The sequence below is a fragment of the Schistocerca piceifrons genome, chromosome X (assembly GCF_021461385.2).
Source record: "Schistocerca piceifrons isolate TAMUIC-IGC-003096 chromosome X, iqSchPice1.1, whole genome shotgun sequence".
Classification (NCBI taxonomy): Eukaryota; Metazoa; Arthropoda; class Insecta; order Orthoptera; family Acrididae; genus Schistocerca; species Schistocerca piceifrons.
This window is the reverse complement of record NC_060149.1, coordinates 149,910,435-149,937,417: the sequence shown is the minus strand read 5'-3', so window position 1 is coordinate 149,937,417 and position 26,983 is coordinate 149,910,435. Positions and strand designations below refer to the sequence as shown.

At 40.9% G+C, this 26,983-nt stretch overlaps 1 protein-coding gene across 1 annotated transcript in view; it reads right to left on the bottom strand.

The window, feature by feature from the left end:
* Positions 1 to 26,983, bottom strand: part of LOC124722899 (trimethyllysine dioxygenase, mitochondrial) — a 488,590-nt gene that overhangs the window by 231,825 nt on the left and 229,782 nt on the right. Inside the window, exon 6 of the mRNA XM_047248039.1 lies at positions 26,005 to 26,180. Within this exon, the coding sequence (XP_047103995.1) occupies positions 26,005 to 26,180 (176 nt within the window). The remainder of the gene's footprint in view (positions 1 to 26,004; positions 26,181 to 26,983) is intronic.

Sequence of the window (26,983 nt, the reverse complement as noted above, 5' to 3'; positions counted from 1 at the left end):
TGTCAAAAGTAGAATCGAAGGTAAATTTCAATGTTAGGCTACTGCGAAGTTAGTACCAGTGTCTGATGACGATGTAATTGAATTATCAGATAATTAAACTGGTTTCAATGCTTCTGAAATTCAGCTAAGTCCAGGATTGCTAGAAAGTCCTTTAAAAACTGTGGAAATGCCAAGTTGCAAATTAGAGGCATCAAATTGGATACAATTATTGTTTTCTAAACTTGAATCGTATCATAAAGAACAAGAGGATAGTAATAAAGAACAAGAGGATAGTAATAAAGAACTGAACAGTAAGACTGAGTCTAGTAATAAAGAACTAAAGGATACTAACAAAGAATTAAACAATAAGATTAAATCTATTAATAAAGAACTAAAGAACAGTAGCAAAATACTAAAGGATGAAATGGCCTCAAAGTAGATAGTTTAAATTATAAGATTGATTTTAACTACCATGATCTGCAAATCAAAGTAGGGCAACAGCTCAATAAATTGAATAATATTTTTAAACCGAAATTAGCGAAATTCGCAAAGATTTCAAAGACGCAGATGAACTTATGGAATGGAGGCTGTCAGAAAGAATAGGTAATGAATCCAAACTTTAATCGAGTTGAAGAAGTAACTACTACACTACATGCTTGTCAAAAATATATTAAGAAAATAAAATCTGACTGTGTTATATGCGGATGCTGATAAAAACGTTTCTGACAGAGTGGCAGGAGTAGAACTACTAGTAGAGGAACAAATACTAGTACGTATTACCAACATAGAAAATAGAGTACTCTCTGGTAGCTCTTGTAATACTACTGTATAGCATGTTGCTTCAGTTGACGCCGCTTTCATCGTATGTTGTCATTTTTTTACGTTTTGATACAAACAAATTCACCCATAAGAGTTCTAGAATAATTTTGAGGATATTTTGCCTAACTCATGGTCAGAACGAGAGAAGATTTCTTTCATAAGAAGTCATTTGTCAGGAGATGCTTTGCGATGGTCAGCTGACGTAATGAATAGATACAAAACTCCTTCTGATTTTAAAACTGCATTTCTTAATGACTACTGGTCACAAAACCAACAAAACGATGTTTTGAGAGAGTTCTCAAGTCGTAAAAAGTTTAGTCCAGGTTAAGAATCAGTGAAAGAGTTCTACAGAAAATGGGTTTCATGGCTGTCATGTCTGACAGAAAAGATGAAACCGGAAATGATTATCATGGGACTCGATGGTAAGCTGCCTAGGTATTGGCAAAAAAGAATCACTTCCCCACATAGAGATAACGTGGATAGGTTCACTGAGTATCTGGAGCGAGTAGAAAGAGTAGCTGCCGTTGAGGTACTGATACAACATAATAGTAGGCCTTCTAACAACCATGTAATCAACCGAAGTAATCACAATGGGAACGTGAATGTTAGAAATACGGAGGTTCAGAATACAAGATCTACTTATCGTGGTCGAGGAAGAGGAGGTAGGCAATAACCATGCTTTCGCAGTAATTATTATGACGAAGGCAGAAATGTAAATAATGTACCGTTGAGACAAGACAAAGATCATACTACCCTATCTCATTCTGTATCGAATGAACACAACAGGCCGTGTGTGTGGAAACTTAAGTCCCGTCTATGACAAAAGTGGCTCCCAGCAGGCGGAAAGAATAACACAGCCAGTAACAAAAACACAAACCATAGTCAATCAGCACGCGTAGACCGATAACATGGATGATGAAATAGGAACAGAGAGAACCACAGATGTGCAGCGCTACTCGCATTATATAGTTGGCAACATTTTGGACACACAACAAAAATAGGTCAAGAAGGAAAAGGAAAAAGGAAAAGGAAAATGCTACTGATAATAAGAAGGAACAAATTAATGGGTCTGAATCAGAAAGATAAAGTCTTGCATCTTCAACAATAATGGCAATCTGAAGTTTCGATAGAGGAAGGAGAGTCAGTTCTGCAAGGTTTTGAAGAAGAAGAGTAGGGGGATGGATGAAAGGGAAAGCAATAATAACGAGGTCAAGAAACGTATTACCTGTATTGATTTGCTGCAAACTGTAAAAGCTGACTACAGTATTATAGATAGCAATGTTGCGCAGGGACGCAGTTACTCGGGGATAGAGAGCAGTTTACCTGATGTGCAGCAAACGAAAGTAGAGCAAGTCGTCAAGTGCTGTGATTTAAAATTGGTGGACAGGTTGGAAAATGTAGATGAGAATGTAGAGATTGATGACCCCGTGAAGCTGAGTGTAAATATACTTGCAACTGATCAAAATTATTGCATCTGGAAACAGATGGAAAAGGATTTATTAGAAGACTTTTATGAGGAACCTGTTCAAACTAGAATAACTCACCCTATTACAAAAACTAATATCTCAGGAGTAACAGTGAGTTGTCTTTTTGATAGTGGCACTGAACCAAGTACTTTGTCCCAAGCATTCTTTGATTCTATTCGTAATAAGTAAGTGTTAACGGTCATGAACGTAAGTGGTTTGAGAATAATAGGTGCTACTGAAAAAGTTTCTAGCCAGTAGAGCACGAAGCTTAGATACCAACGATACCACCTTTTTTTATGCATCCTGGGGGTTTTCGGACGATTTAGTGCTTCCTGGAGACTTTTGTGTGTGTTTTGGACGCATTATTCAGTTCAATTTGTCAAAATACAGTTTTTTATTCTGGAACGGCATATATGATCGTAATTGTCCATGGATTGTTTTCATTAACAAAATTTTGTACAGATTCCAAATTAGAAACCTAGTTGAGAAGTTGAAGTAAGAGATATTTAGTAACAAATGTTACGAGTGGCTGGCGCCTCTAATTGCCTTAATTGCAGTTAATTGGTGGGTTGACACAGAGAACCTCATTATCTTGAGAAACCGCTTAAAAGTTATTACCAAGTGATATATTTTCATTTGTTATCTATTTTTATGTCCTCTTCTGTAATTAATATCCTTTGTAATTACATTTCTAATTAACTCTCCAATTGTTTACATCACAAAACCTTACAATTTTCAGAATTTGAGGCCTTATTTGTAACTTTCTCGTATGCAGTCGGATAAAACACGAGATTTGTACTGTCATTGAATGTTAGTAGCCAAATACAAACTGTAGTTAATTATGTAACTAAAGTAATTGAAGAGACATTGTTGTAATTAAAGTTCAGATCGATTTTCATATTTAAAACTAGTGACGATACTATAAAAATTTATGTAATATGATATTGTATTTTATGCCTTATTTGGCTGTAACATTAGTTTCTTTACGTTTCATAAATTTTAATTGTAGCATCAGAATTGTAGAAAATTGATAATGGGTTATTTTGAAATTTATTGCTACAATTCTATATAAAGCGATGCAGCGAGGCTGCAAGTTAATTGTTAAGTTGTTGTTTTATCAGTCAGTCAAAGAGATCTGTGAAGTATGTCAGTCAGTGTTCTGTTAACGTGACGAGAATGCAGTTCAGTTGTCAATAAATTTTGTGAAGTTGGAAACTCTTATATTCTTTCATCAAATGAGCTCCAGGCCAAGTTAAGTTAATTTAAGTGACGTTCAAGAATATAGCATCGTTACAAGGTGACATAATAATAGATCAACCTTGTTTAATCGTGTTGTGTTGAGCACTGAGATCTTAATTGGCACAGATATTTTAACGAAATATTAAGGAAAGACTGACTTTTATCAGAGCCACTTATTAACTTTACCAGATTCTCGAGTGATTACAGAGCTTTTCATAGGAAATTATATGGGCAGTAATAATGAAGCATGGGAACTGCCTATTAGAGTAGGAACAGGTGATACTTGCAGGAAGATGCTGAATTCAGTAATATAATAATCCTCTTATTGTTGCGCCTAAGCGTGACGGAAGTGTTAGGTTAGTACTGGACGCACGCTAACTAAATGAAATTGTAATAAGAGAGGGAGGGGGGGGGGAATATATCTTACATCATTGGACAGAGCTTGTGGATACTGGATTTTGCCCCTGACGAAAGTATCACGTAAAAGATTCAGCTCTTTGTAAAAAGGAGTGTGCTACCAATGTAAACTAGTACCATTTGGATTAAATATTACTCTGTGTGCCTTTTTAAGAGTGATGGCTCATGTGTTTGGGCAGGAATTATTAGATCAGGTAACTATTTGTGTAGATGATATACTGTTGGCAACTTCCACATGGGAAGAACACACCAGTCTAGTAGATAGGGTGCTAGAAAATATAGAAAAGGAAGTACGAAATAAAAGTTAGTAAACACAGTGTGTAAGAGACAAAATAAAATTTTTGGGCCATGAAATTAGCGGGGAAGATATATTGCCTGATCCTTCCAAAATATCAGTCATTGTAAAATTCGAAGCGCCCAGAAATAAAAAGCAGCTCAGATCAATGTTCAGTTTGTTCGGATTCTACTGCCGTTTTGCTGAAGGTCGCTTGATTAATGTACCTTGTCTACTCCACTTGTTGAAGAAAAATACTTCATGGGTTTGGACTGAAGAGTTCCAGTAGGCTTTTGAAGAATTAAAAAACTGTCTGATGAGTAGTCCGCGTTTACATCATCCAAATTTTTCGAATCCCTTTTGCATGTTATTTTACGCAAGTGGTTATGGGATTGCAGTACAGGTTTTTCAGATGGAAACAGAAGGCGACCAAGAGATACACAAACCAATCGCGTTTGCGAGTCGTTCACTACAACTTGCTGAGCGAAATTATGGACTTTCGTAATTAGAGGCACTGGCTATCGTGTTTGGTATGCAAAAATTTGACCATTATTTGTTAGGGTAGAATGTGATAATCTGTGTTGATCACAAGGCTATTTACGTTTTTAAAAACTTGCAGACTGAGACATCCAAGACTAATCAGATGAGCCATGTACCTCCAGCAGTTCGACCTTGAGATTAAGCACATACAAGGGAAGAACAATCTGGTAGCAGATGGGCTATCAAGAGGTACTGCGTTATGCAGATAAACAGAAATTCCGTTAGTACATAGGAATGAAGTGAGCATGCTGGCTATACATGAATTAGATGAGGAAAGTACCTGGAAGAAAGTATGTAAAAATTTAAGAAGGGAGGAAAATAATATTGATTAATTAGGGTTGGTCAAAAGCCATTTAGGGGTCTATAATTATCAAAAAGTAGCGCAGTATTATTACATATATAACGGAATTTTATTCCGAAGAATGAAGTTAGATTCAGCAGAATGGAAAAAAAGTTTTCCATCACAACATGTGTACCTGCTATATATTACGTGTATATTACGTGAATCTACGATATGGCCATTATGAGGCCAAGTGTTCTGAATTAAGTGAGAAAGTCGTTATCGACAATGAGCATCGTATCGTAGCTAGAAGGCTAGCATCCTGTGCTGTTTGTCAGAAAGTATGTGCATTAAATAGTATAGTGCAGAGAGATATGCACCATGTAAACCAAGTGAACACCTCCCGACATCTAAAGGAGGATGGACCCATGTTTTTGTGCCGATTGACGGTTTTAACAAGTATGTCAAACTATATCCAATAAAGAGAGCTAACGCTAAAACGCTGGTAGAGAGGCTAGAAAAGGACTATTTTGTAAGGACTGTTAAGCCTAAGAGTGTCTTGTTGGATAATGGTCCTCAATTTGTATCTAGGATATTTAAAGCTTGTCTACATTATGGCCGGAATTCGCCATATAAGAATCTCGGCGTATTTTCCACTGGTAAATATGAGCGATATGGTTATGTGTGAGCTGACCACATTGTGTAATACTTACTATCCCAGAAAGCATTCGACTTGGGCCGATCATATCAAAAACTTCGAAGAAATCATCAATAATATTAAACATGATGCAATAGGGTTTGCTCCTTGTCAACTAACGTTTAATCAGAAACTTCATAACATCCTTTCAAACAGGGTTGATTTTTCAGTCCTATTTTAGAAGTCTACGGTTGAGAAGAAGGCACACGCTAGGGCAAACATATGTAAAAGAGCGTTAGACAGAAAAAGAAAGCATGACGAAAAAGCTTCTCCCACTAGTTTTAACATTGGTGAATTAGTTTTAGTCAAAATTGAAGAGAAATCTGAGCAAATTGCAGCGAAAACAAAGAAGTTTAACCATGTTTATCAAGGACCATTCAGGGTAATAAGTAAGCCTCATGCAAACGCAAAGCACTAGGTCTACGAAGCGATGTATACCTGAAATCTTTCAGTAATTAAATTCTTTAGGGAGTCTGGCACCCAATGGGGATACACAGTTTGGCTTACTGTGCAGTCCCAGCTGGATGAAGGTTTATCTTCCTTTCACGTTTCATTCTCTTCTTCTTTACTGTCTGTAGTAAGTAAGGAATATACACTCCTGGAAATTGAAATAAGAACACCGTGAATTCATTGTCCCAGAAAGGGGAAACTTTATTGACACATTCCTGGGGTCAGATACATCACATGATCACACTGACAGAACCACAGGCACATAGACACAGGCAACAGAGCATGCACAATGTCGGCACTAGTACAGTGTATATCCACCTTTCGCAGCAATGCAGGCTGCTATTCTCCCATGGAGACGATCGTAGAGATGCTGGATGTAGTCCTGTGGAACGGCTTGCCATGCCATTTCCACCTGGCGCCTCAGTTGGACCAGCGTTCGTGCTGGACGTGCAGACCGCGTGAGACGACGCTTCATCCAGTCCCAAACATGCTCAATGGGGAACAGATCCGGAGATCTTGCTGGCCAGGGTAGTTGACTTACACCTTCTAGAGCACGTTGGGTGGCACGGGATACATGCGGACATGCATTGTCCTGTTGGAACAGCAAGTTCCCTTGCCGGTCTAGGAATGGTAGAACGATGGGTTCGATGACGGTTTGGATGTACCGTGCACTATTCAGTGTCCCCTCGACGATCACCAGTGGTGTACGGCCAGTGTAGGAGATCGCTCCCCACACCATGATGCCGAGTGTTGGCCCTGTGTGCCTCGGTCGTATGCAGTCCTGATTGTGGCGCTCACCTGCACGGCACCAAACACGCATACGACCATCATTGACACCAAGGCAGAAGCGACTCTCATCGCTGAAGACGACACGTCTCCATTCGTCCCTCCATTCACGCCTGTCGCGACACCACTGGAGGCGGGCTGCACGATGTTGGGGCGTGAGCGGAAGACGGCCTAACGGTGTGCGGGACCGTAGCCCAGCTTCATGGAGACGGTTGCGAATGGTCCTCGCCGATACCCCAGGAGCAACAGTGTCCCTAATTTGCTGGGAAGTGGCGGTGCGGTCCCCTACGGCACTGCGTAGGATCCTACGGTCTTGGCGTGCATCCGTGCGTCGCTGTGGTCCGGTCCCAGGTCGACGGGCACGTGCACCTTCCGCCGACCACTGGCGACAACATCGATGTACTGTGGAGACCTCACGCCCCACGTGTTGAGCAATTCGGCGGTACGTCCACCCGGTCTCCCGCATGCCCACTATACGCCCTCGCTCAAAGTCCGTCAACTGCACATACGGTTCACGTCCACGCTGTCGCGGCATGCTACCAGTGTTAAAGACTGCGATGGAGCTCCGTATGCCACGGCAAACTGGCTGACACTGACGGCGGCGGTGCACAAATGCTGCGCAGCTAGCGCCATTCGACGGCCAACACCGCGGTTCCTGGTGTGTCCGCTGTGCCGTGCGTGTGATCATTGCTTGTACAGCCCTCTCGCAGTGTCCGGAGCAAGTATGGTGGGTCTGACACACCGGTGTCAATGTGTTCTTTTTTCCATTTCCAGGAGTGTATGTCTTCATGTTGTAGATATGCTATTAATTTATAAAATCTTCCTAGTGAATAACAATAATTCCCAAAAATGACTACACCTGAATGACTACTTACAAGACAATATGAGAGGTAGTTTGCAGCAGTAATTAAAATTACACTGGGTAACTTTTGAGCACCAATGAGGGAAAAATAATGGCTGAAGTAAACAAATAATTAATAAGATCCACAAAAAGGATTAGTAACAGAAAAAGACAGATACTTTGCGGTAACAGAAGTAATTGAAGCTGAAAATTTCTAAAAATCTAAAAGAATAGACTCTGCATGAATCAACAATTTTCAGTTGGAAGTAAGTTTGTCTGTAGGTAAAAAAGGGAAATAAAAATGGCACCACTAGAGCCAAGCCAAAGCGTTTTGGTACTAACTAAATGAGATGTGTGGAGGTGGAGTGAGGATCACTCGAAAAATATGTGAATATTGAGGTCAGTAGGCTGACAAACATAAAAGGGAGAAACAAGCTTCGAAATATGTAGAAAAGTGGATAATATGGATAAATGAAAATAGGGAGAAAGAGGAGAAATGAAGTTGGTAGGCTGGCACATATGGTAAAATGGTAGAAAATTGATGAGTAATTCCCTCATCTCTCGTAAAAAGGTTGAGAAACGTGTAATCTTGCTTAAGACAGATGATCAGTTAAGAGATAAATATTGACACATACAGACAACAACACAGGTAAACGAATGTGTTAAAAAATGTAGACTGTAGGGTATTGGTACGTTATAGTTAAAAAAACTTTTTGATTATGTGTGTGACAAAGCAAAGTAACTGCTGTCGAACAAATGACTTCTTTAGTATACTAATCCGTACGATAATTGAGCTATACAAAGATAGAACATACAAGGGTTACTCAATTTTCTAAGTAAAGCAACATCTAAGGTAATGAAGAAACTTGCAAACTGGGCCAAGACGTAATTATTTCAAAAGTCTACGATGACTTTCAGAGCATAATAGCTATGGTTAGAAAGTAATTGCAAAGTTTGTGATTCAAGCTTAATAATGAAGTAAAATGTCACGACTTTCTGAAGTAACGTATTGCCAGTAATCATTTTGAAAAAGTTAATGAGTTTTCCAACTAATAAATTTTAAGAAAAAAAATTCTTTCTGGTAATTTCTCAATTGTTTATTTAAATTGTAGAGGGAAAACAGAATATAGAACGTGTTTTGTCCTCCCTCAGACGAGAGGCTGAGAACAAAACCTTAGACTATGTTATCTGTTTCTCAGGGACATAGATGCTTCATGAAAGGTAGCCACAACCTGTATTGGAGAAGTAAGCGAGAAGGACGCACAGTACAGCAACTTTTCCCCTTTGCTTTTTGGAATAGAATATCGTGAAGAACGCCATACTTAGTGACTTCCCTCTCTCTATCTTAAATGTTTTAGTGGAAGTGGTTCATACAGACACAAACATCGGTGCCTACAATTGTGATTAACTGAGTGAATACTGAAAAGCGAAATATTTTTGTGTGCTTCTCTTTCAGGTAAAGACTGAAAAATCTAAACCACAAAGGTAATCACCTTCAAGGGGAGTCATGTAGCCAAGTAGTGAAGGAATTAGCCTATTTTACCAAAATGTAAGAGCTATGAGAGATAAAGTTAATGAACTGCTTACAGATGTTGAATCTGACATTATTGGTATATCAGAGCACCACTTAAATAATTTGACATTTCAGAGGCTTCCTTTACTAGGATACAGATTAGCTGGCTGTTTTTCAAGGAGTTATTTGCGGAGTGGTGGAGTGACCATGAACCTAAAAAAATGGTATCCCATTTGAGTCCGTAGACATATCACAGCGCTGCACTGAACAGGTATCTGAATGTTGTGCAGGGGCAGTTGAATTTCGTGAAACTAAATTTCTCATTGTTGTTGTTTATAGATCTCATAACTCTGACTTCAGACCATTCCTGCTCAAACTAGAGAGGGTTCTTGGTTCACCTTATAGGACGTAACAAAAAATAGTTACATGTGGTGACTTCAGTATTAATTTTGTATGCGAATGTGCAATAAAAATGAAGATCTCCTAAATTCATATGAACTGATGCAGACTGTATTTTTTCCAACCAGGGTGCATGGGACCAGTAGCACAGCCATAGATAGTATTTTTATTCATTCTCCATTACTAGATGTGTATTCTGTTAGTAAAAGGACGAATGGCCTTTCAGACCATGATTCACAAATGGTAACACAAAAAGGTTTTTGTACTCAAAAAAATGTTATATACTCCAACAAACTATGTAGAAAAGCTATTCCAATGGCAATACAGTTTTTTTTAATATCGTTAAGGAACAAGAATGGCAGGATGTTCATAGTGGTGATAACATAGATCACAAATATAATACTTTCCTTAACACAATTCTCATGCTCTTTGAAAGTTACTTTCCAGCAAAAAATTCTAACAGGCTACTAGCAGTATAAGGCAGCGTGGGTGGCTGACTAATGAGATAAGGATATCACGTAGAACAAAGTCGGAATTAGATAGAAGTGCCAAAGAAATTCGTACAGGTATGCGTATTCAAACACAGAGATACGTAAACAGGCAGAATACGGTGCTGCAGTCAGCAACGCCAATATAAGACAACAAGGGTCTGGCGCAGTTGTTCGATCGGTTACTTCTGCTACAATGGCAGGTTATCAAGATTTAAGTGAGTTTGAACTTGATGTTATAGTTGGCACACGAGCGATGGGACACAGCATCGCCGAGGTAGCGATGAAGTGAGGATTTTCCCTTACGACCATTTCACGAGTGTACCGTCAATATTCCGAATCCGGTAAAACATAAAATCTCTGACATTGCTGTGGCTGAAAAAAAAATCCTACAAGAACAGGACCAATGATGACTGAAGAGAATCATTCAATGTTACAGAAGTGCAACCCCTCCACGAATTGCTGCAGATTTCAATGCTGGGCCATCAGCAACTGTCAGTGTGCGAACCATTCAACGAAACATAATCAATATGGGCTTTCAGAGCTGAAGGCCCACTCTTGTATCCTTGATCACTGCATGACACAAAGCTTTAAGCCTCACCTGGGCCTGTCAACACCGACATTCGGCTGTTGATGACTGGAAACATGTTTCCTGAGGCCCTATTCTGTATCTTTCCGCCGTTCGGTATGCGACCGCACTGAACGGTCTTGTTTTCGAAGAAGCGCCCCAACATTATTCTGTAAGCATTTCGCAAGCGATACCGAACAGTCCTAGAGAACCGAAACGCTGTTGTCAGTTCTCCTCGCGCCAACCAATCAAAAGCAATCTGCCTCATACCGGCGCATGCACACTGCAGCGCCACAGCGGCAGAACCCAAAGCGGCTAGCAGCCAACACAGGCATGCTATTCTTCACAGTACCGAAAAGCGTGGTTTGAGTACATAGTAATGTTCAAATTTCGCTGACCACTTGTTTCCATGAATGCATCATAACGATAGAATATTGACTATGTTCTGAAAACTGTCATAAAATTCACATTATGTCATTTTATTCTCGTTCACATCGACGTCTTGTTTCGTATTTTACGTTTCAGAATATGAGTTAGGAACGGAGTGTAGTAGCACATTGTACAATTACGCGTATAGACACACGCGAAAAATTCGTCTTTTTTCTGTTTTTCGTCGTTACTGAGTTGCTTCAAAATTCATGGTGGTATGTTCCGTCTATGCAACTAATTGAAAGCAGTTTGTTTATTGCCGTACACGTTTCGCTTTCTTTATTCGTGTAGACGCTTCACAAATAAAAGAAGTGAAACGCGAACAGCAATAAACAAACTGGTTTCAATTAGTTGCATTCCATCTATAAATAGAACACATCTCCACGAACTTGAAAAATTGTTTAAGAGAGTGTCAAAGAATAAGAACATACATAGAATGTGGTTGTACTTGCTCCTAGAGATCCAAATGATGAAGCAGCCTACATCCTTAAATGATAAATTAACGATTTGGTTCATAAAAGCAAAATTTAGAAAAATAAATACACCTGTTCGAGAGTGTGTGGCGTGTGCAGCAATAGAAGTTCCTTGTAGTTTGTAACATGCATCTGATGAATCAAAATGTTTCATATGTGATGGTATAGTTTAAAAATATTGGGGTGGGAATCTTTCATCTCTGTCTACTGTTGTAAAGGATTCGATCGCAGATAAATAATTGTGACAAGGTAAAATATAATAACAATTGCTGCTAGTTTCATTTGCAAATAATTTAAGTTGTGCTCTTAGGTTCCTGTCTGACCACACACTCGGAAATCGCTACGTATTCAGAAAAAATGGTGAATTATTAGTGACAGAAAAAATATAAATGTCGCTGTGAGTTGTTTCACACAGCAATTTCATCTTTCATTTCTTACACATATGGAAGTCACGAAATCGAAGATACTCATTACTGAGAAAGCGGGCTCTTACGCATAAATAACAACGGACATATTAGAAAAATGCTTAACTTTGACGATTAACGAAGTCTCAGAATGTATTACAAAAACGAAGAGGAAAAAAAGTATTTTAGTATGCAGCAGTAGGCGATCCTACTGCCTTTGACACTGTGGTTCGTTGCCTTACCCACTGCACTACCACAACTCGCTTGCCTGCAGCGCTTTATTCCATATAATTCAAATCGAGAGAGACGCAGGCTGACTTCTCAATCGGTTCACCTTTTACTTTACCAACAGACAGCAAGACGACATTACCCACAGTGCTGAGAATGGGTATCATGTGAGGTCTGAGTGGACAAGGTCAAATGGGCCGGGGGGGGGGGGGCACTCCTGTTCCTTATTTATATAAATGATATGCCCTCTAGTATTAAAGGTGATTCTAAAATATTTCTGTTTGCTGATAACAATAACTTGGAGTAAAGGATGTTGTACGTAACATTAGCACTGTTTCAAATAGTGCAGTTCATTGCTTGTAGAAAATAGACTAATGCTAAATCACAGTAAGACTCTTACAGTTTCTAATACACAATTCAACAAAACCTGAAGTTTTAATTTCACAGAATGAGCATATGATTAGTGAAACTGAATAGTTCAAATTTCTAGGTGTTCAGATAGATAGTAAACTGTCATGGAAAGCCCATGTTCAGTATCTTGTTTAAAGACTTATTGCTGCCATTTTTACTATTCGAACGGTATCTGAAGTAAGTACAAAGATATGAATAGTGGTATGACTTTTTTAAATGGCACCCTGTATTTTTTATTCGGTAATTCATTTCCTCTCCCAAACGCCTATTCAAAAATGTATCACAGTGTACCATTCACTGAAACACAACGTTATTAATTATATAACACAACACTGACGTTGACGCTCACAGAGCTTGGTACTGGTAATGGAACACATCCAGTGCCGACGTTGACAGAGGACAAATGTAAACATAAGTAGGATGCACCCCCATCATTCCGTCAACCATAGTCAGTTGAAGAAACTCATCTATAGGGAATGTAAGTTAGCAGAACAATAATTGCACTAGTGTTTTCTTATGTGCGGGTACATTTAGTACAGTAGTTTAGTCCTCTTAAATACTGTTGTGTAGAGTAGGCATACAGTAAAGGCTGTCCTTCCAACAAACTGCATCGACATAACGTTTCTTTTATTGATGATGATGATGATGATGATGATGATGATGGTAGGCGAAATGCTACGCAGGCAGTGGAACTGTATAGAGAGCGATATCCTGACAAGAATCCACATTCCCGACTGATGTTCTCTCGTCTTGCTGCGACGCTTCAGGAAACGGGAAGTTTCAACCCACGACAACGCAATCGTCGTAGCATTCGCACAGACAAAGCTGCCGAAGTTACTGTTCTCGCTTCCGTTGCTATGAATCCACACGTGAGCACATGACAGCTTGAACACGATACTGGCATTCCTAAAACCAGTGTACATCGTATTCTTATACATCACCGGTTCTTACCATGTACACCTACATCAAGAATTGTATGAGGATGATTTCCAGTATCGTGTACAGTTATGTCAGTGGATACAGCAACAAATCCTCGCCAACCCGAACTTCTTCTCCAATGTTCTATTTACCGATGGATGCTGCTTCTCAAACAAAGGACAGGTAAATACAAGGGACATGCATTATTGGTCCAGCGACAACCCACGATGGCTTTAACAGATGGAACATCAGCGTCAGTGGAGAGTTAACATCTAGTGTGGGATGCTTGGTACTACAATTATTGGCCCTTATTTCATCAATGGTAGTCTAAACGACACAGCGTATGCCAACTTCCTCAGACGAATTCTTCCTCCTCTCCTGGATGAAGTGCCGCTAAGAACCAGAATGCTAAAGTTGTATCAAGACGATGGATGTCCAGCACATAATGCCTTGCGTGCACGTCGTGTTCTGAACCGAAGGTATCCTGCCAGATGGATTGGTCGAGGAGGAACAGTTGGTTGACCTGCTAGGTCTCCTGATTTAAATCCTATGAACTTTTTTCTTTGGGGATGCATTAAACACATTGTCTATAGCGATATTCCAACAACTCCAGAGGGCATGCAGGAACGATCGTGCTTGCTTGTAATTCTCTTGAGCAGGCAACACTGAAAGCAGTAAATAATTCTTTCATTCAACGAGTGCACCAGTGTATCGGTGTCCAGGGTCACCCCTTCGAGCACCTCTGAATGTTCTACTCCTGGGCAATGTTACAGGAGAGTCAAAGTCAATTTTGTGTTATATTTTTACTTGGTTTCCATTTGTTTTCCGACAACTCCAGCAAATGGACGAGTTTTGTGATCCCGGACTCAAAGTCAACGTTGTGTTATGTAATTAATAACGTTGTGTTTCAGTCAAAAGTACACTATGATACATTTTTGAGTAGGTCTTTGGGTGAGGAAATGAATTACCGAATAAAATATACAGGGTGCCATTTAAAAAAAGTCATACCGCTGTTCATATCCTTGTAAAAAACAAAGCTACAACGAAGGCAATCATGCTGATTGATGTGCCTTGACGGCTAAAGAACATTTGCTTGAAACATTTTGTAATTTGCATCTGGACAAACAGTTATTTTGCGGCTGGTCCCGGCGGAGGTTCGAGTCCTCCCTTGGGCATGGGTGTGTGTGTTTGTCCTTAGGATAATTTAGGTTAAGTAGTATGTAAGCTTAGGGACTGATGACCTTAGCAGTCCCATAAGATTTCACACACATTAGAACATTTGAAACAGTTATTTAGCGTGGTCAAGATAAATGGGACGCCCTATATATATATTCTCTACTGTCTTTTCTAGTTAACAATATCAGCTTATTCCCTAGAATTAGCAGCTTTCACTCAGTTAATAACAGGCAGAAATCTAATCTGCATTTGCATCGCATCTGACTGACTCTGGTGCCGCAAGGTGGGCAGTATACTGCTGCATCCATTTTCAATAAGCTACCAGAAGAATTCAAAAATCCTAACAGTAATTCACGTGCTTTCAAGTCGAAACTGACGAGTTTCCTCATGAGTCACTCCTTTTCTGTCGCGGAGTTCCTTGAAAAATTAAGCCGGGTCCTGTGTTATTTTATTGATGCGTTTTCATAAACTTATGGCTTGTATTTTTTTGAGTCCATAAACATTTTATTCTATCCGTTATTATTTTTACGTTGTAATTTCATGTACTGACACGTTCCATGACAATGGAGATTCGCTCCTCAATTTGGTCCTATGGAACTACACGTTTAAAATAAAAAAAATAAAAATAATTTTCTTATAATCGAAAATTTTGTATCATGTTTCTATGTTACTTATGTACATGATTTGTAAGAAATTCGCTATAATAAAGAAGTCAGCTATAGTAGTATCACGTGTGTGTAAAACTTAATTTTGTGATTTTTTTTCACAAAAATAAGTAGGAGGTGGCATGGCGAAACAAGCGCTGTATCATTGTGAGACATACAGAGGCGAGCAAGTGTGCTGGGTCTTAAAGTTCACTACTACTAGTGCCACTTGATCATACGTAGCATAAAAAGTATTGTGCCGTAATCTAAGAATGAAATTAAAAATTAAAATAACTTTTCCAAACTTTGTCACTGTACGCTTCAGCACATTAATATTAACATTGTTCAATCTCAGAATGATCAGATGAATACGTTTTGCTAAATATATTATTTTAAGAAAAAACTAAGAGGCGCTAAGTAATGAAGCTAGAAAGCCAAAAAAATGTTCAGAACGGCAAATGTGCGTCACAATAAAAAGTTACAAGTCTCAACTTAATCGGAGTACTATTTTGGACAAAATCGGCGTTTTTACGAAAACTTCAATGCGCTAAATATTAGACTCAGAAAGATGAAAATTCGTATGTAGCCTAGTTTGACATAAAAACAAACTATGTGACTCAATTAAGATACCTCAATAGTTTTCAAGTAATTTACTAAAAACTGAATTTGCAACACAAACGTCATTATTTATAATAGATTAAGTATCGTTTGTATTAATTATAGAGGGTTCTGATTACAGCACTTTATTACATTCAATAATATAGACGTACGAAGTCTCAAGACATAATGTAAATAACAGTCAATATAACGACTCTTAAAGAGGTAGAATGAGATTTTCACTCTGCAGCGGAGTGTGCGCTGATATGAAACTTCCTGGCAGATTAAAACTGTGGTTTCACCGCCAGACACCACACTTGCTGGGTGGTAGCCTTTAAATCGGCCGCGGTCCGTTAGTATATGTCGGACCCGCGTGTCGCCACTGTCAGTGATTGCAGACCGCGCGCCGCCACACGGCAGGTCTAGAGAGACGTCCTAGCACTCGCCACAGTTGTACAGCCGACTTTGCTAGCGATGCTACACTGACAATTACGCTCTCATTTGCCGAGACGATAGTTAGCATAGCCTTCAGCTACGTTATTTGCTGCGACCTAGCAAGGCGCCATTACCAGTTTATATTGAGATTGTAATTATGTACTGTCAAGAGCGATGTACACCAATTATGGATTAAAGTTAAGTATTACATCAACTACGTACTTTATTTGCTATTATAAATTCCCTTAACTGTTCCAGACCTCACGCCAGTCTGCGTGAGCTTAACGCGTGCATTTCGGCCTCCTCTAGCAACACGGTGTTGGCTCTTCTGCCAACACTTCAAAAACTGTGTGCCCGACCGAGACTCGAACTCGGGACCTTTGCCTTTCGCGGGCAAGTGCTCTACCATCTGAGCTACCGAAGCACGACTCACGCTCGGTACTCACAGCTTTACTTCTGCCAGTATCTCGTCTCCAACCTTCCAAACTTTACAGGAGCTCTCCTGCGCAGGAGCGCAGTGGACGAAACGCGAATGAGGGTAGCAATTTGAAGAGCAGAGGGGAAAAAAGTGCCAAGGCTCGTGCCGTGGGACAAAAATCTCTGCGACAGTGGGATGGGTAGTAAGAGCAGTAGTGGCTTACTAGCTGCGCAGGAGAGCTTCTGTAAAGTTTGGAAGGTAGGAGACGAGATACTGGCAGAAGTAAAGCTGTGAGTACCGGGCGTGAGTCGTGCTACGGTAGCTCAGATGGTAGAGCACTTGCCCGCGAAAGGCAAAGGTCCCGAGTTCGAGTCTCGTTCGGGCACACAGTTTTAATCTGCCAGGAAGTTTTTAAAGAGGTAGTTCAGATACCACGTTCTACTATCTGTTCCGTTCTACAAATTCTAGCTGGCAAAGTTTACATGCAGTCAAGCTAAAACCTTTTTCAGTATCTAAAGCTAACTTAGCTTTATTCATATAAGAATTATGAGGATTGTAAATTGTTACTCGACAAAGTTATTAAATAATACGTGTCCGAGAATGCGACCATTTAGATGCTGACAAACTGCCTATTGGCTTCTGTCTCGGGTTCTTCGGCCGACGTTAATCTAATATTTTTACTGACGTTTCGCCAGTACGAGTGGCTGGCATTGCCAAAGCTTCACCCTCCATTTCCGGTGGTGAACTGGAGCCGAGCTTTTTTAAATAGAGATGGGGCCCCTCCACGCCCGCACCAACGTGGTGACCAGACCAAAAGTTCTACAGTCACCTCCGTCAAAATGTTAGTTATCTAATAAGTGGATCACAGGATGCTGGGCTGTGATGTTATCCGTGCGTCTGGGTAAGACTACGCATTAACACGATCAGGCGATAGATAGTGGACGAAACGCGAATGAGGGTAGCAATTTGAAGAGCAGAGGGAAAAAAGTGCCAAGGCTCGTGCCGTGGGACAAAAATTTCTGCGACAGTGGGATGGGTAGTAAGAGCAGTAGTGGCTTACTAGCTGCGATAGTTCATGCAAGGTTGGATTTGTTAGTATGGGTATCATGCATTATTACCGTGGCAAGCGACGGTTATTTATCCCAGTTGCTGCAGTCGCTACATTCCTGGAACAATCAAGATCGTTATATAGTAGTGGGAGATCGGCCACAGATCATCTCACAGTGTGGGGGGGTGGGGGGGGGGGTGTGGAGCTTGTCTGCATGCAGTGTACGGGACGGCTTCCCTGCGTGGTGCCAGTTATTCGGCAGTGTGTTCCAGCTGGATATCCAGTAATGGCGTCTTGATTAACAGGGACTCACCTGTACCGTTGTGTTTGCGTGTGCTTGGCCATAGATGTTAGGTCCTTACAAGTATGTCTTTTGGTCTTTTATGTTTCCATCTATAGTTGTGGTCGTAGTTACCCAGATTCAAAATAAACGGGTACTGCGAATGTCTGGAGTTTCTGTATAGTCTTGTGGTGAGTTTGTGGATTACCTCCGTGAGAGTCTCAAGTCGGTATTCCCGGTGAAGGTCCGCGATGCGTGTGTATCGTGGAGCATTGCTTATGATTTTGAGTACTTTGTTTTGTATGAGCTGCAGACGGCGCAGGTGTGTGGGCGCAGCGTATCCCCATACAGGAGTTGCGTACGTCATCAGGGGTCGAATAAGTGTCATGTACATGGACCTCGACACCCTTCTGTTCAGTGTAATACGCCTGTTGAGCATAGGGTAGAGCTCTTTGAGCCTCGCGCTTGCTCGGTTGGTCATGTGTTTTATGTGGTCCCCCCAGAGTAGTTTCCGGTCCAGCCAGACACAGAGGTATTTGACTTTCTCACGGAAACGTATTGGGTGTGCATGTAGAGTTATTGGTCTGCAGTATCGGTGTTTGCTCAGTTGCTTCGGTCTTCTAGTGAACAGAACGGCTTCGCACTTGTCGACGTTTACTCTAACACGCCATTTCTCCAACCAAGGCTCAGCCGCTGAGTGCAGTCTGTAAGCGTGACGTAATGATTGATGGTTTCCAATATTGCGCGAGGATGGCTGTGTCATCCGCGTAGATTGCCATCGCTGTGTTGTGTGTGGTTGGGAGATCGTTTACCTAGAAGTTAAACAGTAGGGGCCCTAGGATGCTTCCCTGAGGTACTCCCGCATGTATAATGTGTCGTGTTGAATGTTTTTCCTGCACGTCAGTGTTGAAACTCCTGTCTGTGAGGAATGAATGTATTAGACGCACCACCCCGTCGGGGAATCCTGCGTCGCTGAGTTTGCGAATGAGGCCGTTGTGCCATAGACGGTCGAAAGCCTTTTCGATGTCCAGGAACACCGCCCCTGTTGCTTTGTTTGTGTTGAAGCCATGTGTTATATGTTCAATGACCCGTAAGAATTGTTGTGTTGTGGAGTGGTGATTCCTGAAGCCGAATTGCTCCGATCTCAGGATGTCATTTGCTATGCAGTGCCTAGTGATGCCTTTGAGAATCACCTTCTCAACAATCTTGCTGAACGAACTCAGAAGGCTGATGGGTCGGTAATTTTGTGGGTGGCTGTGGTCTTTCCCCGACTTCCTGAACATCCGGACCTTGGCCGTCTTCCAAAAGGTGGGGAAGTGTTGGTGTTTTAGTATGGCATTCGTTATGTGTGTTAGGTATTCAGTGGCTTTATCCGTGAACTCCTGGAGGGCACGGTTTTGAATGCCATCATGACCAGGGGCTTTCCTAGCAGCGGAATGCATTATAGCCCAGGAGACTCCGGCTGTGCTAGCATGTCGAATGTCGTCGCGCGATGGTTGGGCTAAAATGCGTGTAACCTCCTGGTCAGTAGCAAGTGTGAACATTGGATCTGACGGTACCAGGTTCGGTGTGATGACGCTGCGAGTGTGCGGGCCATTAGTTCTGCTTTCTCTTCCTCTGAGTATGCAGGTCCATCAGGCCCTTGAAGCGTTGGGGTGTACATTTTCTCCCTGGTGAAGTGTCGGGCTAGTTGCCACACGCCAGGTCGCGCGGTGTTCAGCCCTTCCAGTTTTTGGTTCCACTGTTGTGTTCTATGTGTTTTGTATTTTGTCGTGTATGATGCCCTGTAGCATGTTAATGTGTCGTTTGAAGTACTGACGCCTGATGCCGTGCCATTGTCTCCTGAGGCGATTCCTCATTGAGATTAGGCCCAGGATTTCCTAGGGCAGGGTCGCACTGTGTTGTTGTGATGTACGATCAGGTATGGTGCCCGCCATTGCGTCCTGGACGGCGTTAGTGAGAGTTTCTACTGCCTCGTCAATTTGTGCTGTTTCGTTAATTTCGTGTATGGGTGGGATGTGGCTATCGAGCGTTTCCTTGAACAATGTCCAATTCGCACGCCCGTAGTCCAACATCCTGCGTTGTTCCATGTACTGCAGTGTTTCCTCAATGTATAGTATTACAGTTTGGTGGTCTGAGGGTAGATCGTTTTCAACGGCAACGTTGAGTGTCGATGTAATGCCCTTGATGAGGGCCATGTCTAACACGTCTGGCCTGTGTCCCCTCTAATAGGGAATGTGCGTCGGTTCAGCCGGCGCTAGTATAATGTAGTTTCTGCCTAATGAATGTTCATACAGTTTTTTGCCGTTGGGATTTCGTATGCGTGAATTCCATTCTGGGTGTTCTGTGTTCAGATCTCCAGCGACTATTACTCGCGGTGAGATGTTGAGTAGTGTGCTGATATCGCGTGTTGAGATGCCTGCAGGACTGTTGTATACCGATATCAGTGTGGTGTAGGCTCCGTTGAACTTGACTCTGACGGCCGTAGCCTCGATTTTTTCCAGTTCAGGGAGCTCTCTGTTTGTGTGCTCAATGTCTTTGTGTACAACGATTGCAGTTCCACCTGCCACGGCGTCGCCCGGTCGGTCGGTACGATAGACGCAGTAGCCAGGAAAGTTTAATTGTTTGTGCGGTTTAAGCTTAGTCTCGCTCAGTAGCGCGACAAGGATTCCTTTGCCTCCATGAACACGTCAAATTCTGCCCTTTTGTTGTGAATCGAGTCTGCATTCCAGAACAGGATCTGTGATAGTGTGTGTGGGCTTGCGTTACGGGCCGGGTGTGGTATGTTATTCATGTAAGAGTGTGAAAGAGTGTTGTGATGGCAGTGTGTATGACACCCCAGTATTGCCCGGGTTCGGCGCTCATGAGCTGGGTGACGAGTGTAGTGACGGCCGTCAGCACCTTGGTAAGGATTTGAACGGTCGTGTGGCGTGGAGCCGAGCTCGCGGCCGCAGACTATATGTACCTGGCGCGCCAACGTCCAAGGGCTTCGCCGCGGTCATTTCCGGTGCGGTTCTCCTCTTGCTACCTGCGACGGTCGTTCACTGCAATACGGGAAGCCAGAATCCGTTTACCCGAAGTCTGCGGCCGCGTTCTCGGCTCCAGTTCCCCACCGGCAATGGAGGGTGAAGCTTTGACAATGCCAGCCACTCGTGCTGGCGAAACGTCAGTAAAAACATCAGATGAACGTCAGCCGAAGAACCTGAGACAGAAGCCAATAGACAGTCTGTCAACAAGTGGCCACGAAAGCCTTAACAATTTCGCATTTAGATGCTGCTACTTGTGCCTAGCAGATGTTCAGTTCGACTGTCCGCTGCGCCAGAGAGGTAGTCAGAGAGACACTTCGCACCCAGCTATCAGTCTCTCCTCGTCAGTCAAACGACGGCATACGCTGTGCCTCGAATGACGTCACAGCCAGGCAGCTACCAAAAGTGTTTCGGTAAAAGTAGGAAGTGATATCGCGAGGGCAGCACACCTCCCTGGATCGCTTAGAATTCACGGCAGTCTCTCTTCGTGTGGCGCCCAGAATATTGATAAAACTGCGTGGCAAGTGGTGAGATTATTTTCCACTTTTGTGGCGAGCAATTAACTTTGATGCTTAGAAGTCAGGGCAATAGACCATTTTACAGGGGTCGCCCCTGAACTGATAATGGTGCTGTTTCTGAAAGGAACATTATTATTATTATTATTATTATTATTATTATTATTATTATTATTATTATTTTCTTCTTTCCTTCCTCAGACCTTAGGTCTGGTTAAAAATGGAAAGTGACGCGGACCTTGATCAAGCGTGACTTCCTTTTAACTGTACGGTATATGTTACATTGCATTTAGGAACTTTCGGGTAATTGAACATGTATCAATGATTACAGATTCCTGTAGTTGTATATATAAGTTTGGATGTAGCTGTATTGCGTTGATGTACTGCTGGATATTGTGTGGTATGACTCCTGTAATTGATAGTATAGTTGGTATGATGTCAACTTTATTCTGATGCCACATGTCCTTGACTTCCTCAGCCAGTTGGATGTATTTTTCAATTTTTTCTCCTGTTTTCTTCTGTATATTTGTTGTATTGGGTATGGATATTTCGATTAGTTGTGTTGATTTCTTCTTTTTATTGGTGAGTATGATGTCAGGTTTGTTATGTGGTGTTGTTTTATCTGTTGTAATGGTTCTGTTCCAGTATAATTTGTATTCATCATTCTCCAGTACATTTTGTGGTGCATACTTGTATGTGGGAACATGTTGTTTTATTAGTTTAAGTTGTATGGCAAGTTTTTGATGTATTATTTTTGCTACATTGTCATGTCTTCTGGGATATTCTGTATCTGCTAGTATTGTACATCTGCTTGTTATGTGATCTACTGTTTCCATTTGTTGTTTGCAAAGTCTGCATTTATCTGTAGTGGTATTGGGATCTTTAATAATATGATTGCTGTAATATCTGGTGTTTATTGTTTGATCCTGTATTGCAATCATGAATCCTTCCGTCTCATTATATTGCCTTTTCGTAGCCATGTGTTGGATGCGTCTTGATCGATGTGTGGCTGTTATAGATGATACGGGTGCTTGCCATGTAGTGTTTTCTTTTTCCAATTTACTTTCTTCGTATCTGTTGATGTTATGTGATCTAAATGGTTGTAGAAGTGGGTATGAAATTGCAATGGTGTAGCCGAAGTATTTATATGCATGATTGCTTTGTGTATTTTGCTAGTTTCTGCCTGTTCTATAAAGAATTTTCTTAAATTGTCTACCTGTCCATAATGTAGGTTTTTTATGTCGATAAATCCCCTTCCTCCTTCCTTTCTGCTTAATGTGAATCTTTCTGTTGCTGAATGTATGTGATGTATTCTATATTTGTGGCATTGTGATCGTGTAAGTGTATTGAGTGCTTCTAGGTCTGTGTTACTCCATTTCACTACTCCAAATGAGTAGGTCAATATTGGTATAGCATAAGTATTTATAGTTTTTGTCTTGTTTCTTGCTGTCAATTCTGTTTTCAGTATTTTTGTTACCGTAGTCTTTGTCTATATTTTTCTTTTAGTTCTTCTTTAATATTTGAATTATCTATTCCTATTTTTTGTCTGTATCCTAGATATTTATAGGCATCTGTTTTTTCCATCGCTTCTGTGCAGTCGCTGTGGTTATCCAATATGTAATCTTCTTGTTTAGTGTGTTTTCTCTTGACTATGCTATTTTTCTTACTTTTGTCTGTTCCAAAAGCCATATTTATATCATTGCTGAATACTTCTGTTATCTTTAGTAATTGGTTGAGTTGTTGATTTGTTGCTGCCAGTAGTTTTAGATCATCCATGTATAGCAGATGTGTGATTTTGTGTGGGTATGTTCCAGTAATATTGTATCCATAATTTGTATTATTTAGCATGTTGGATAGTGGGTTCAGGGCAAGGCAGAACCAGAAAGGACTTAATGAGTCTCCTTGGTATATTCCACACTTAATCTGTATTGGCTGTGATGTGATATTATTTGAATTTGTTTGTATATTAAGTGTGGTTTTCCAATTTTTCATTACTATGTTTAGGAACTGTATCAATTTAGGATCTACTTTGTATATTTCCAATATCTGTAGTAACCATGAGTGGGGTACACTATCAAAAGCTTTTTGGTAATCAATGTATGCGTAGTGTAGCGACCTTTGTTTAGTTTTAGCTTGATATGTCACCTCTGCATCTATTATCAGTTGCTCTTTACATCCTCGTGCTCCTTTGCAACAGCCTTTTTGTTCTTCATTTATAATTTTGTTCTGTGTTGTATGTGTCATTAATTTCTGTGTAATGACGGAAGTTAATATTTTGTATATTGTTGGTAGGCATGTTATGGGGCGATATTTAGCTGGGTTTGCTGTGTCTGCTTGATCTTTATGTTTCAGATAAGTTATTCCATGTGTAAGTGTATCAGGGAATGTGTATGGGTCTGCAATGTAACTGTTAAATAATTTAGTTAGATGTGAATGTGTTGAGGTGAATATCTTTAGCCAGAAATTAGCTATTTTATCTTTTCCAGGGGCTTTCCAATTGTGAGTAGAATTAATTGCTTGGGTGACTTCATGTTGCAAAATTATCACTTCAGGCATTTGTGGTATCATCTTGTACGTATCTGTTTCTGCTTGTATCCACCGTGCATGCCTGTTATGTTGTACCGGGTTTGACCATATGTTGCTCCAGAAGTGTTCCATGTCTGTTATGTTTGGTGGATTGTCTATTTTAATGTGTGTGTTATCTATTGTCTGGTAAAATTTCTTTTGGTTTGTGTTGAATGTTTGGTTTTGTTTCCTTCTATTTTCACTTTTTTTGTATCTTCTAAGTCGTCTGGCCAATGCTTGTAATTTCTGCTTCTTTTCATCTAATTGCTCTATCACTTCTTGTTGTGAGATTTTACCTAACCTTTTTCGTTTTTTTTCTGACATTTCATTTCTTATAAATTGTGTTAGCTGTCCGATGTCTTTTCTCAGTTTTTCTATTCTGATCTGTCGCCTGTGTTGCCATGCTGGTTTTGTGGGTTGTTTGATGTTTTCTAATTCTGATTGTGGTATCCTGTTATTTTTGATTATTACACGGTTCTGATCAGCTAGTCGTTGTTCTGTTAAAAATTTTAATTCTGGGTATCTGGTAATAAATGTTGTGTATACTTGTGATCTGTATCCAGTTGTGTTGGTTCCTAGGTTTGTTGCTTGGTAATAACAGAACATGAGGTGTCGATTAACTTCATCTGACCATCTCATCCTTTGTCTTTGTTTTCCTTCTAGGGTGGTTGCAGGAAGCATATCCTGCAAAACACCTCTATTTGGATTTGAATCATTTTCCAGTTGGCTAGCAGCGTCGTTACCATTGTGGGCGGGCATAGGGTTCAAGCGTCGTTCCCAACCATGACGGCGCTTGTCCGAGGCTTCTTTAGTTCTGTCCTAAACCAACTAATCACACTAAAAGGGGGGGGGGGGGTTAGCCCTATTAGTGGTTTGTTCTTTTCGTCGCCTTTTACGACTGGCAGAACATACCGGAGGCCTATTCTTTTCACGGGCCTCCACGGGAATTATTATTATTATTATTATTGTCAGGAATATTATTAAGTTTGTGAATGTTAACTTTTAATGAACATATCACTCAGCTAGAACTCAATACTTTTTAATTTATAATCATACTTCCTGATCCCGCTGAGTAAACAGCAAGTAGGAACACTTTCTTTCAGAGGGCACAAAAATAATGTCGACTTGCAGACTGGAAATTATGGTCAGTATGATCGCCATCGCTTTCTGGCTGACCACAAAAATAGTTTTCAGGCTCTTGTAAGTGCGGCGACGATTTATCCACCTGTCGCCCCACACGATCACATTATTTCCTTACTTGTGTATTGGCTCTGAGCACTATGCGACTTAACTTCTGAGGTCATCAGTCGCCTAGAACTTAGAACTAATTAAACCTAACTAACCTAAGGACATCACACACACCCATGCCCGAGGCAGGATTCGAACCTGGGACCGTAGCGGTCGCTCGGCTCCAGACTGTAGCGCCTAGAACCGCACGGCCACTCCGGCCGGCACTTGTGTATTAATGGGTAACATGTATAAATATTAATCACACACGTGGAACTTGTTAATGACAATTTTGATGTCCAAAGATTATTATTAATGTTACTACCAAGTATTGTGCTACTTTAGTCTACATGAAAACGTTTCACATGCTAAAAAAACTAACGGAAATGACCATCAAATTCTTAAGGTGTGAATGCTTGTTATACAACCGACTCAGTAAGGTTATGCTACTTACCCAGCTGGTTCTGTAAAGTAGGTATTATCGGTATGAGCACACAGTGACTGTTTTGTGTAGGCTGTATCACTGTGGACCATCCGGTCATCAAGCACCCACATGTCTCCAAACATAGTTCGCTGAACATGCGAAATTCGCGTCACGATTTTCTCTGTTGCATCCACCGATGCCGGTACCTGTCAAACGTTTGCTAGTTGATATTGATTATACAAAAAAGACAATTTCCCAAAATTCGAAAAACCAAGAATTTTTTACACATATTTCATGGCATTGTGCCTAGTTTGTGATTAACTGAGAACAACGATATTACTCAAATCTTGGCACACTCAACTCTATTGGTACATTCTCGCTCCTCCAGTAAAATCTTAAACAACCACACTACTACTTTAGCAATTACATCTTGAATCTTTACTTTAAGCTCAGGAATTTATTGTGGTTTATTGGTACGTACATCATCTGATAATAACTTGCTAAGAAGTCGAAACTATTAATAATATTTCTGTGACTCGAATTTCAAATATATATATAACAAAGATGATGTAACTTACCAAACGAAAGCTTTGGTACGTTGATAGAGACAACAACAAACACAAACACAAAATTCAAGCTTTCGCGACCCACGGTTGCTTCATCAGGAAAGAGGGAAGGACGAAAGGATGTGGGTTTTAAGGGAGAGGGTAAGGAGTCATTCCAATCCCGGGAGCGGAAAGACTTACCTTAGGGGGAAAAAGGGACAGGTATACACTCGCGCGCGCGCGCGCCCGCGCACACACACACACACTCACACACACACACACACACACACACACACACACACACACACATCCATCCGCAGCAGACACAATCAGACATATATATATACGATTAAAAAACTGTCAGTGTGTCAATTAAGACAGTATGCGTAGCCCGCTTCAAGTTCAGGAATCCTTTAAGAAAGAAGTCATTCAGTATCAAATTATCATATATGATCTATGTGACG